This window comes from Asterias rubens, chromosome 12 (genome assembly GCF_902459465.1).
Source record: "Asterias rubens chromosome 12, eAstRub1.3, whole genome shotgun sequence".
Taxonomy (NCBI): Eukaryota; Metazoa; Echinodermata; class Asteroidea; order Forcipulatida; family Asteriidae; genus Asterias; species Asterias rubens.
In genome coordinates, this window is record NC_047073.1 from 1448599 (window position 1) to 1462991 (window position 14393).

General features: G+C 36.4%; 1 protein-coding gene across 2 annotated transcripts in view; it reads right to left on the reverse strand.

Annotated features, from left to right (window-relative positions):
• The window catches only part of LOC117297622 (interleukin-6 receptor subunit beta-like), a 42534-nt gene extending 29945 nt beyond the window's left edge, over positions 1 to 12589 (reverse strand). Inside the window, exons 1-3 of one of the 2 annotated variants that reach the window (XM_033780746.1) lie at positions 12380 to 12589; positions 1514 to 1650; positions 144 to 287 (exon numbers count right to left, since the gene is read on the reverse strand). In XM_033780746.1, the coding sequence (XP_033636637.1) occupies positions 144 to 267 (124 nt within the window). In that variant the 5' untranslated portion in view covers positions 268 to 287; positions 1514 to 1650; positions 12380 to 12589. Of the gene's footprint in view, positions 1 to 143; positions 288 to 1513; positions 1651 to 6491; positions 6516 to 12379 lie in introns of those variants that run through there. The other variant, XM_033780747.1, reaches the window with a different exon arrangement.
• Between the last annotated feature and the right edge of the window lie 1804 nt (positions 12590 to 14393).

Below are 14393 nucleotides of genomic sequence, written 5' to 3' on the forward strand. Positions count from 1 at the left end.
CACCAAGGCAATGACCGAGGGGCACAGATGCAATCGCCTTCGCTGCCTTCGTTAAGTATCACGCCTGGATTAAGATACATAATTCAATGTATGACGACGTAGCCAGAGCTCTAGTCGTTAATTTGGACCTGGCCCTATCTTACCTGTTCCCTGAGCTTCAGCTTTGTGTAGTCCTCGAGTAGTGGATACCAGGAAAAGTGCCATCGCCAGGTGCAGTGTGCATGTTAGACACCGGGGAAAATGACACGTTACTTGTCGACAAACCATCCTACCAGATGTAGACAAAACTGAGCAAGAGGAAGGAAAGATGGAAGTCAAAATAATAAATAATAATAATAATACAAGTCTATGGGAAACTGTTGAATAGGGCAACAAGGCCAGGGGCAACAAGGCCAGGGGCAACAGAGGCCACGGCATCCTTTGCCTCCATGTAATTACAGGCCTGCACTGAATTTATTATAGTAAACGCCCCCTTTACAGGTTCTCTTTAACGGGAAGGTACAGTACACATTTGGTAATTACTTTTAAAATTAATGACAATAAAAACCTACGATTAGATGCCTACAGCTGCGTTTGATAAAGCAGTTGAGAAACATTTCACTAAAAGGATATGGGTACTTTTTCAAAATGTCCATAGATTTACATTAAAGTTACATGGTTTGAAGATAATGATAGTGGAAAGCTTCCCTTCAAATATTACTTACTGAGGTACTGTAGTTTTTGAGAAATGAGTAAAACAATGCCATGAAAATATGTTTGTAAATGCTTAAAATAATTTTGGTCTCATGAGACGAAAATTATTTTCATGACATTGTTTTACTCATTTCCCCAAAACTACAGCACCTCAGCACATAATATTTTCAGGGAAGCTTTCTACTATCATTATCTTCAAACTGTGTAAGCTTAGTATAAATCTGTGGACATTGTATTTTTTGTCCTACAAAAAGTACATATAATATTTTAATAATTTGGGGGCTTATCATCCTTACTCGCAGCTAAGAGCTGAATTGCGAAGGACGCTGCTACAACGTGTTCGAGAAGCAGGCATGCAAGGGCGCATTCAGCTGCCAGCCACACCAACCCATTATGACCACGGAGCACAGCCAAGATTGAAAGTGTTTGATTTTTTCCTGAGGGAGGAAAACCGGATAGTCTGGAAAACCCTCGTGGCACAGCAGAGAACCAACGCACAACTCAACTCACATATGGCCCCGACCGGGAATCAAACCAGGGTCACCTTGGTGAGAGGCGAGCGCTATACGCACAAGCCAACCGTGCCACATATACCCTTTAAAGTAATGTGGTTATGTATGACCAAGATAACTTTTATTTTGTGCCACAAAATTTGAATCTGAGAAGCCAGTGATTGGGATTATTCTTCCTGCGTTGTCATATTCGCTCCTGATTTTCGGCGATATCTACCACCTTTTGAAATGAAATTTTCCGATGTTATTAAAACAATTAAAACGGCTCCAAAAAACAAAGGTATAATTTGCCTTTATAAGGTTCTTACCAAATAGCCGGGTGTAGCATTCAGTCAACTTTGGTCCTCACTCAAATTATCATTAATTGATGCCTCCTTATGTTAAACTTTCCTCCCCGAAAAGGTTCCGAATAGAGTTTACTTCCCTTGTCCGAGCCTCTGCTCACCTATCAAACAAATCAAATGCAAAATAATTAAGTTACGTGGCTGTTAATACTGAGTTAAGCTTCTAAATATAAACAGACAAAAGATTTCCCCTAATGTGAAACTGATAGCTATGGTTACGACATAAAGCAGTTTGTCAATTAAACCTATGGCGTATGCTGGATCAACACACTTCCTTAACGTCAGTACGTCACACTGAATTTCACTTGCACTTAAGTTAACTGTAGGTCACTTGCACAATAGTTAATAGTTCCTGTACATCCGTGAAGTGAGATTAGTTGACATTGACAATTTCATTTTCAACAACTGTCACTACCAGCCAGGGCTTTCCCTTAAGTTTTGTTTCTCTGGTCTCGCCGGACAAGTCAACCACAGATTAAAAAAAATAAAAATAAAATAACCCACAGAAAGTAATGAACACAATTTTTTTGAAGCGTAAAAAAGAAAGAAAAGTTCGCAAAAACAGACTTTTGGCTGATCTTATCCCCTAATTTCTGCCCTTAGTGACTCATACTTTCAGAGACTGTATTCATCAACAACCATTTTCATGGATTTATGATTTGAGGATCTCTCCCATGGGATTTTACCGTGGTACCCCTCATTTATTGTGACAAGGAACAATTTGTTAACTTGTCAGCAGACTAGCCATAAAAAGGATTTTACTCGCCCACCGCTGTTTTCACTCGCCCACTGCTGTTTTTACTCGCACTTAGCGTCCAGGCGATTGTCAATTTTCCAATCCTGCCAGACAGTCAAATGAGCTATAATGAATTTCCGATGGTTTATATCAGAGTTTTCCAAAGTGGATGAACCAAGGGAAGCAGTCAGTTGAAAATTGGTAAAATGCACCAAGAACTGATGAACCAAATGTTCGATTCCACAGATCACTAAGATTCATCCTAAAGGAACACGTTGCCTTGGATCGGACGAGTTGGTCTTTAAAATGTTTTTGTAACCGTTTGTTATAAAATGTATATCAATGGAACGATGTTTTAAAACCGTGTTAGTCGACGAGGTAAATGGAAAACCGTGCAATTTGGAGGCATGTTTGTGTGGATCATTGTATTCTACTTTTACAACATCTTTCTAACCATATGCATTTTGTAACAAACAGTTACAAACGCTTTTCAAAGACCAACTCGATCGATCCAAGGCAACATGTTCCTTTAAAAATAAGATGAGTTGCCAATATCACTGTAGTGATTTGCGTTGTGACATCATACTTTGCTTAGCAATTAAGCAATCTAAGCTCTGTAAGAAATGTGCCACAGGTGACTTCTGATAAAAATAAATAAGACTCGTAAAGCGCATTGCCAGAGATACAATGCGCTGCTAAAGAATGCCATGAAAAAGCCAGTTTATGGGTGAAAAGAGAACAGCATGCGTTTTTGAGCTGATATTGCTAATGTGATTTGGTACAGAGTTCCAGCATCGAGGACCAGCAAATGAGAAGGACCAGGGACCAGCAAATGAGAAGGAGGGCCAAAGCCAAAAGTATTGTTTGTGTGACAGGACGGAATTTGATGTATATTTTCAGTGTATTTAATAATAGAACTATAAAAACAGTAATTAATTTATGGTGTGTAAACAAGGAACCAACTGACCCAAGCAAGCTCCCAAAAAACTGAATAGCCTTTAGTTTGTTGCCATAGTAACACAAATTTATTCGCGCGACAGGACGGATCGATAGAAACATGTGTTTGAAACATTCAATTAGCTTTTAGATTTTTATCAAATTTAATGCAACTAAATACACTTTTTTATTTTATAATAAAGTATACCCTCATGTACTCTAACCTACAGAAAAAGAATAATTTTTGCATGTTTCTTTCTTTTAACTACTGGAGGATTAATTATGATATACATACGACAGGACGGAAATGTGACAGGACGGAATTTCGTTCACATGGTTTTAATCAACTATAACCATTATAAAAATGGATCTAATTAAATGTTTTTAATCTATTTTAAGCCAGTGTATAAATAACCATATAAAAACAACACATAAAATGGGAAACTGACTAAATAATTCTGTCCTGTCGCACTTGTTTTCCGTCCTGTCGCACCTATTTCCGTCCTGTCGCACTATATCTCTTCTTTTTTTTTAATCCTGTAACTTTAGATATTACTCTACATAGCTACATACTTATTTCACCCAACAGAAAGACTTGAAAATTTATAGCTCAGGATGACCACTTTTGGCTTTGGCCCAGGACCGGTCCCCTGCCCTTTTGTAAAATTGTGCGAGGGATTATTTGACTATGGCTGGAGGAGAGGCCACTTCGGCCAGGTTTGTTGAGGAATAGAGACACTGTGATTGTGGAAGTACGTCAGGGATTGCTACATCTTTATCACTTTCATATCGTACAGATTCAATTTACAAATGTACACGGCATAGTTCTTCAGGTAGCAACAGAAGCAAATTGCCTCCATGTCACCTTATTGCCTTGGTGCCCTTTGAAATGTTCCTGTTGGAATTTACATTTGTCTTATAGAGGTGCCCTCGGCCAGGAGAAAATAAGAAAAGCTGCCTTGCCCTTACAAGAAGAACATAGTATAAAGCATGATACAGTTTTAAATCGTTGAGCAACTGGTACAAAATATGGAAAAGTGTAATTGAATCTATGATACTTAATAAGTGTTTTTTTTTTCAATCCTTTAGGGCAAATCCTTTGTGTGAGGTGGTTGAAAAAAATATGAAGGAGGTGGAGTCAGAAGACTGGGAGACCTTCCATCCAATGTTTGGCCTTAAAGGCACTGGATACTATTGGTAATTCCTCAAAATAATTGTTAGCATAAAAATTTACTTGGTAACGAGCAATGGAGAGCTGATGATAGTATAAAACATTTTGAGAACGGGCTCTCTCTGAAGTAACATAATTTGTAAGAAAGGTAATTTAACACTAAAATATTTGAATTTAATTTGAGACCTCAGTTAAGGTCTCGAATTCAAGCATCTGAAAGCACACAACTTGTGTAACAGGGCCTTTTGTCTTCCACAACTTTGATGACCAATTAAGCTCAAATTTTCACAGCTTTGTTATTTTATGCATATGTTGAGAGATGCCCAAGTGAGAAGACTGGTCTTTGATTTGACAATTACCAATAGTGTCCACTGTCTTTAATGTACACCTTTATGTAAGTTCTACTGTCTTAATGGTGGGTGAATGTCCGACTTTCATGGAAAAGCCAGGTTTATGCGATACTTGACTGGAGTGAAATGCCCAAAAGGCACACTCTCTCTCGAGAGCTTACAACATCACAGGCCACATTATGTTATAAACCTTCATGTAAGATGTCCTCTTGAATACAGTATGTAAAAGCATGGTAAAAGGGACCCAGTTAGATAAGGACCACTCAGCATACGCACAGAAGTCAGTTTCTACATAGTTCGATTGACACAGTTGAAACTTTTATTAAATTTGTTTATAGGTTGAGCGCCAGTACGTTATTCCAGAGGTCTTTGGTTCAAGTCCCGCTCGGGTCAATTTTTCTTTGTTCAAACCCACTGTGTAAAACTTACCCATTCATTTTTCTATGCGGGTAACGTGTACTTGATAACAGCCTATCAGTATCACACACTTATTTACACAGACTATATAATTATATGTGTAACATGCACATTACTAATGCAGCCTCCAACTAAAGACGAAGGTGATATTGTCGTTATAAATAACTGGTTTGACAGGCAAAAGGTAATAACGATTTCCCTTGGGGAAACCAATGTCGCAAATAGTTTGAACTGTGTACGGACTTAGGAAGTTGTTATTGGTGAAACGCATAAATGAGGAAGTTGATCTGACCAATGGGTATTTTTAGTCATCTTCTACATGTAAACAAGGGAAGTGGAAACAGTTCGATCAGGTGACCAGCCAGCTGTAATGAGTGTGAACGTCTGATATCATGGAGCCATGTTGATAGAAAGTATGCACTCTGACTCTGAAAATGTGCATCCTGTTCTTGCCACACTCCAGCAAAAGTGGTGTCCATATACTCTAACATCATGCGTGTAGTTTTGAGTCGTCAAGGCATCAAGGCCTCCCAACTGGTGTAAAACCAACACATAAAAGACTTAGTAGCAAGAGGGGTGACAGTTTCACACGCCTTGACTGAAGGCTAGTATTGTGAAACAACAAGAAGCAATTAATTTGTAATACAGGAAATTGTACAGTGCAGTATTTAGATGTGGAAGTGAAACATAATTTATTCTCACATCATGCGTGTAGTCTGAGTCAATGCATCAATACGTCCAAACTGGTGTAAAACCAACACATACAAGACTTGTATAGCAAGAGGGGTGACAGTTTCACGCACCTTGACTGAAGTCTAGTATTGTGAAACAACAATTTTCAAAACAGAAGCAATTTATTTATAATACAGAAAATTGCACAGTGCACTACTTAGATGTGGAAGTGAAACATAATTTATTCTAACATCGTGCGTGTAGTCTTGAGTCAATGCATCAATACGTCCCAACTGGTGTAAAAACCAACACATACAAGACTTGTATTGCAAGAGACCGTTTCACATGCCTTGACTGAAGGCTATCAATGCATACAAACATACAACAGAGCAATTTGTAAAGTGCCTTTTCAACAAGATCAACGCGCTGAAAAGAGCATTCCAATGGAACTTAACTACAACATATTACACCTGATGCAAATAAGTTTTAACTAAAATATGTTTTTGAAAATGGCAAAGAGGTACAATTTCTGATGTGTAGTGAGAGGTTGTTCCACATTCAAAATCATTTTAAAGCAACAATTTCCAAAAACAGAAGCAATTCATTTTGTAATACAGGAAATTGTACAGTGCACTATTTAGATGTGAAAATGAAACATACGGAACACCCACATTTGAAGGACTCTAAAACTAAACCACAAATTGTTGATGTACTGATAAACATCCCTACATCAAGAAGCTATTTTTAGTAGAGTTTGCCTGTCTTGGTAGCTAATGGGTAGGCCCCCTATGTCTGTGCTCCTTTGTATGGCTTTGTATACAGTTAGCACTGAGGGGCAGGAGCATTGATTGGGAATTATTACATAGCACTGGTCTTTTATACACTGTCCAGTAGTCCAAACCACTTCTTCAGCATAAATCAATAACTGTAATAACAGGGGTCACAATAGGTCATGTCTTGCTTTGTGGTTTCAATAGGCTAATTGTCTTGCATGAGTGGGGAAACTCTAAAGTTGGGTGTTGTTAAATGCAAATTGTAGCTTGTGGGCATGGAGTGTAATGCAAATTAACACCCACTGGTTGGTTTCCTGTACATCCTGTGTTTGAGACTTAAAACTGGAGATCAGCAGGACTGATACTTCATTGCTCTTCGACTTTTTGTAGGACCCGAAACACAATGTCCAGAGATTAACATTAAAGCATTTCTAACTTCTCCATGACTAAACTCACACAGTTTGTAGATAATGGTAGAAAGCTTGGACCCTAGAATATTACTTGCTGAGCTGCTGTAGTTTTTGAGAAATAAGTTCAAAACAAGTCACAAAAAATAAAGGTCGTCTCAGTGAGACCATGGAGGTAGATTGAGACAAACATTATTTCAGCATGTACATTGTGTAAAAGACATTTACGAAACATTTTTTTTAAAATACAGCACCTCAGCAAAGCTTTCTAATATCATTATCTTCACACAGTGTAAGTTTAATGTGTTACAAAAAGTACCCAAATCCTTAAAGGACAAGCAAATTTCTCTGTAAAAGACTGGGTCATTTTAAATGGCACAAAGGCAGAGATGCCAACATTGAATTTTAAAAAAGAGTAGCATCTCCCAAAAGTTAAAAGTTAAGGGCGAGCGCAGCTTGGGCTCCCTAAACCGATCTTTCTATTACTCTCTACAATGCTAATTAGCTCATTTTCAGGCATTGTCGTGAAATAACAATTACCTCTGTATGCACCTACAGAACCGCTACAAATGTTTATAATGGCCAGTGAAAAAAAACTGGAAAAAAAAAATTCCCTCATTTTCTGACTTTGTTTCAAAATAAATGTAACATAACAAAGGGTGGCCTTACTTAAATGTTTTTGTTTTAATGATCAGAAATGCAACAACAAGCTATTGTGAGAGAGAAAAAAAAAAATAAAAAAAACGTGTCCGGATTTTGGGCAAAAAATACGTGTCTGTATTTTGGGCATTGTCTGGACATCGGCGCTACAATTTCTAGTAAGAAAACATGGAAACTGTCTAGCTAAGATCTCACAGGCCACTCAGTTGAAGGTATATTTGTTCAGAAGGTCTCCTTTTTTGTCGCCATTATTTCATACTTTTTGTGCCAAGCTTCGATGAAGTACATGTACAGACAGCGTGGGCACAATAATAGTGGATACGTGAGGAATGAGGTTACTGTGACATCTCGTTAGCTCACACACAACCTCATTCCCCACGCACGTGTGCACTATTACCCATTGTGTAATAGAGATCAATGGGTACGATCTTGCAGCAATGCACTAGCGTAAAAATACTCATCCGGCCGGCCAGCCAGCGGGGGATCAGAGGGCACGCAACAATCATTACGTCGAGACATGTACATTGTTCGAGTGAATTCGCCGCTATTATTCAACACTGCGTTCTAAAATTAAAAGTGTTTTTTCTTTTCTGTTACAATTATATGGATATTTTTCTTAATTTTTATTTCCACTTAATAGTTCGTTCGTTTTAATAAAATTACATTGGGCGGCTTGTTTAGCGTGTTTTATTGAGTATTATCGTAGCGTCGTAGTCACGGCTCGAAATCGTATTTGCTACGCCCAAATCGTGTATGTTGGTAGCTCTGCAAAGGCAATGAGCAGGGGGTACGGCGGCTTCCATGGCTTCTTTGAAACACCTGGGTTGAGGAAATCGGGAATTTGAGGGAAGGTCTAGTATTAAACAATGATTGAAAGTGACAAGATAGTCAAATTTTACCACAAAATAGAGATTAAGGTTCTTTATATTCCATTGTAAGATACTACAAAAAAAAATATTTATATTCATTTTTACAATTAATAGTTCTAAGCAAACAACTGCTCTTATCGTACACAAACATGAACGACATTAGATTTAAATTAAGAAATCTTGGTGTCTCAAGGCTCTTATTATACCAGTACCAACCCTCCAGAGAATTACTTTTTGGTTTGAAATACGTTAGTTCAGAAAATACAGAAACTCCAAATCACCAGCTACTTATTTCAAAAAAATGTAATAAAAAACAAAACCAGGCAGTTTGACATCGAATTGTTCAGACTTAAAAACGGTGGAGTTTTAGAACACCTGACAGTGTGATAAGCAGTCGGCCTGGGGCCACCTGCCCCTAGTCATTGTGTATCAGTAAGTCTGGAACTTGAATAAGACATTTAGGTAAGCTACATGTAGCATCAAGAGTTGCAAGGACATAGCGTCCCACATAAAAAGCCTGGCAACAGATTTTATCTTATTTCCGCTAAAATATGACTGCAAAATTTGATTTACATTTTGACAGATTGGTCCGGTGATAAAATAAGTTTAAAGGCAAGCAAAAAGTAGGCCTAAACATGTACCTTCAAGGGTTGTTTGAAATATTTAATTGTTTCAAACAAATGTTGTAGATAAACAATAACACATTTTAAATTGAGAAATTAATTTGGAGAAATCGCAGGAAATCTGAAAACAAGTTCTTTTAAAACGTTTCGCATATTGAACACAATTTGAATCACTTTTTCCTAAATCACATTCCTTAGAAGAGAATTAATTCTCAAAATGTTAACTACATTACATAGTTAAAGGCAGTGGACACTATTGGTAATTGTCAAAGCCTAGCCTTCACAGTTGGTGTATCTCAACATAAGCATAAAATAACAAACCTGTGAAAATTTGAGCTCAATCAGTCATCGAACTTGCGAGATAATAATGAAAAAAAAAACACCCCTGTCACACGAAGTTGTGTGCATTTAGATGGTTGATTTCGAGACCTCAAGTTCTAAATCTGAGGTCTTGAAATCAAATCTGTTGAAAATTACTTTTTCCCCGAAAACTATGGCACTTCAGAGGGAGCCGTTTCTCACAATGTTTTATACCATCAACCTCTCCCAATTACTCGTCACCAAGAAAGGTTTTATGCCAATAATTATTTTGAGTAATTACCAATAGTGTCCACTGCCTTTAAACTACACTTATATTACATAGTTAGTTAATTGTTATGGTCAATCATTTTTAATTACCAAAGCTGGTATACCCTCCCTTTGAATGGAAATTAGAGACTGAATGGCATCACTTGTTACAGAATACACATAAATCAAATGCTCAATGATTACTTTCAAAGACGTGAATCTTAATGACCATTCTGCTGGCAGAGGCAATAAATTACTGGCCTAATTGTATTATTGGCAACGCTCTATGCAGTGTTGGAAACTGCTTTTACATGTACGTGACAGAAGTAAATTGAATCATCATCTTAAAGGGTCTGGGTACTTTTTGTACGACACAAAACACAATGTCTACAGGTTTACATTAAACTTGCAGGGTTTTAATATAATGATAGTACAAAGCTTCCTTTAAATTAATACTTGCTGAGGTGCTGTAGTTTTAGATCAATGAGTCAAACATTGCACAAAAACATTTTTTTTCAGTGAGACAAAACAAATTTTAGCATTTAAAATGTAATAAGTACCAGTTTTGGTATTTACCACAACTCTACAGGTAATTCTGTTTTGCATGCTAAAACTGAGACAAAAATTATTTATGCGACATTGCTTTACTCACTACTAAAAAAATACAGCACCTCAGCAAATAATATTTTAAATGAAGCTTCCAACCATCATTATCTTCAAACTGTGTAAGTTTTAATGAAAATCTGTTGTCAAGTGTTTTGTGCTACTCTCTCGTAAATTACACTAACTACCAATAGAAACGTCCTCCGAAATTGAATCTTGTGATAACTACACTTTCAGTTTCACACCCAATTTGCAAAATTAACATTTTTGTTATAGTACTCGGGATGTAATTATGCAAGCTGTACTCACATCTAGTAACAATCCTTAAGACTTTTAAAGCCAGGGTATGCCTTTAGAGTTTACCATCAAAATTAATGACTTTAAGATGGACAGAAGCTGCAAAAACTTTGGGTGAGCAGCCATACGTTCTGGGTTGACGCAATTATTATATCAAGTTAATAAACAAACTATAACATTAACAGGAACATGTGAAAATTTCATAACATTTAGAGACCAATCATTTGTGTAGTGTGGTAGTGACGAAATGATAATTTTTTTATTTGATTTAAGGAATTTATTCCACATTATAATCACCATCAGACCTCTTATTTCAATTGCCGCAATAAAAAAATATATACTATTTTGCATCCCCTTTCGCGGCCTTTGGTGCCTACAAAAAAATATGGTGATCTGTACATACATGTGTAAGGAGCTTTCTCCTTGACTTTGACAGTTAAATATTTGACAGTAGGCACATAATTTTAGTCTCCCACTTCCCTGCTTATGTTTCACCTAGCTGTTCATGTTTGTCGAGAAAGACTCTGCTAGGGTCGTCTCAAAACGTCAGGCCATTTAACTAACTTTTGCTTTTTAATTTCACGTTTACAACACTCTGAATGAAAACATGCCCACGACAATTTGTTAAAAATACTTTTTCAATTGTATATTTCATTTCATTTCATTTCCACATTTGTTTTTATTCAAATGAGTTTTTGAAACTACCACAAGAAAAAATTAAAACATGGGACTAAAATAATTTGTTTAGACATCCCATTTACATAGCATGTTTAAAGAATTTAAATGTCCAAATAGTTTTTAAAAAACTGAACGTCAAATGGGTAAAATTCTTAATAATCTACAACAAGTAACCAGCGACGCAACAAGGGAATCAAGTCTGGTAATTTTTTTATAGATGGTAAAAAGAAAATAATTATCAATGTATTTCATAGTTTTCAAAAAATACTTAATCAAACCATGGAGGTATCAAACCACCACTTGTCCACTCATTGTGAAATAAACTGGTTGTTTTCTTATTTTTTGAAGGAATTATTTTGGTAATCCTTCCACCACTTTTTTCACTCGAAATGAAATAAAAATTATTATCTAAATACTCAAATGAGTGAGATATATTCTTTTTCAGTTACCTGTTCATGTTTGTTGTGTTGTCATTTAGCCTTTGAGAAAGACTCTGCTAGGGTCGAAACGTCAGGCTATTAACTTTTTTTGCATATATTCTTTTTGGTAAAAAATAGTGAAAAGGTGGTGGCAGGATCTACTTATACAAATGTTCAAGCCATCCCAAATATTGGTTTAATGTTAGGTCATATAGATTATAGCATTAATATAATACAAATAAACATTTTAACAACAGAACTTCGAAGTGAAAATGTGGTGGTCCAACGCTATTCCCATTTCCTCACTCACTCACTCACACAGTAACACACCATTATAAAATAAGCTATTTTTTATTGTTGAAGCCGAAAAATAAATTTACCGGTTATAACAAACATTAACAGCAAGTTATTATAATTTATACGTCCATTAAAAAAAAGTGACCGGGTCAACTATCAACCATGTTAACTTGGCCTGCTTTCAGACAACGGCACTGCGATTGACCGTGGCGTTGGTCCGTTGACCATTGCATGCACACGGCAGCGGAATTTTGGAACAGTGTGTCAATGACGAATTGATCCGGGTTTGGTCCGTAAAGTTTTTACACCAACTTGTTTCACATTTCAACACCGATACTGAATGAAAAAAACTTACCCCCAAATATCACCAAGTCCGTCTTTAGATACATCTGCTTAGTCCACCCATAGAGGAACTTCATTCTAAACGGGAATTAAGAGAACATTCCGTGTCCAAAACTATCAATTATTTGAGTCATTCCCCGAGAGGCTGTTTTACGCCTGCTGCACGCACGAGAAATACAACAGCAAAATGCATGCTGATGATGCACATGTACAATGGATGTACGGTCACTCAAAGTACACACACAAACACACGAGAGTGTCTAACTAATAGACTGATCCTAGTCGTTTCACGTAAACTACGAAATTTCCCACAACAATCTCAGTTCAACCCGACTGCTCATAACATGGTTTTTAAAGTATTGTGTAAACGAATTCACATTACTATTTTTATATTTTATGTTAACATTAGCATCTTAAATGCACAATATTATTTTCAAATTGAACTAGCGCGAACATTTAAGACTGCTTTAATTTTAAGAGTGACGTCAAATGTGTGGATGACTGTACTTTAGACTTGCGTAAATCAACCGGCTTCTTTCTAGACGTTTTTTACAAGTACAAAGCTTAAACTGTTTTTAGTTTATTGGTTGCAGATATGAAAATCCTTGTGGTATTCAATTGATTTAATGGTCTACGGAGCTTTATGCAAATTGTTTTGTTGAAAAGACTAACAGTTGAAAATAGTGGGACAGGCCTGTGCCGCGTATAGGGACTACAATTTTTAACAACAGAGGGCGCTACACAAGATAGGCGGGGAGGATATCTACCATATCCCCCGCCCGCAGCCCCCCCCCCCCCCCCCCCCACCACGATTTGGAACTTTCTGATTAACTAAGCGGGAATTCACTTAAAGATGAGCCAAGATTTGCAATTTATTTGTCCAAATTCTAAAGAATAATTATTTATATGGCACTGCATGGTGGAGGTATGGTTTGCGGTGACACTATGTGTCTGCTTGCCAAGTATAGTTTTTTTTTATTCTACCGCGAGAACCATTATTTTGAAGTTGCAAATGCTGCACGCTGCTTGAAGCCGCCATTGATAAGTTGCATTTTATTTAGGGGGGGGGGGATTAATGATAAATACACAAGGTCTTGATGTAGCCTTGTTGTATTTAAGGGCAAATTTTGAATGCACAAAGCTATATAATATAGTCGTGTTGCATTTAAGGGTAATTGATTATACAGCCTTGTTGCATATTGCCAAATTATGTTGTTTGCGCAAACTTGATAAAATCCAATGACTTGTTGGTTCTATGGCGAAAAATTGATAAACACCCAAGGTTATATCTTATAGCCTTGTTGCTTTTTAGATCAAGTTTGATAAATACGCAAGGCTATATATAGGGCAAAACTTGATAAAATTGCAAGGCAAAGAATCACAGCTTAGAAATAAATCAAAGACATTTTCTACTGTTTAAAGAAAACATATACACACTGTTTTGATCAGGATTTTGCTCTCAAATATTATTGCAACTTTATGATTTTCATCTGAAAAAAAAAACAGTGTTTGAAAATATACACATGATATGAACTATTTGACCGAATCAATTTGTGAAGTGTTATTGTATAAAACTTATATCATTCAAGTAATAAAGTATCTTTAAAAATTTACAAAACATTAAAAAAACATAATTTGCAACATTTACTTAAGATTTTTTCCTTTTTGTTAGGCCTCAACTATGGACAGATTTCATGAACATAAATGAGTTCGAATGATTAATATTAACAAAATAATAATAACTATTAGTCTTTCTACAATAATTTCAAACATACTTATTACAATACTAGCAGAAAAAAGGTAAAATAAACTCTTTCAAACTAATCAATGTTGGACGGAATGCCCAGTACTTTAAATGTACAACTGGTTCTAAAATATGTAAAATAAACTTTTACAAAATATAAGAATAAATGTAATTGTACAGTCTAAAAAAGTCACAAAGAATAGTCTACCAAAGACACAAGCACATTTAACACCAGCGTTGTAAAAGGTGGGATTCGAACCATCAACTCCTGCATCTTGTTTCT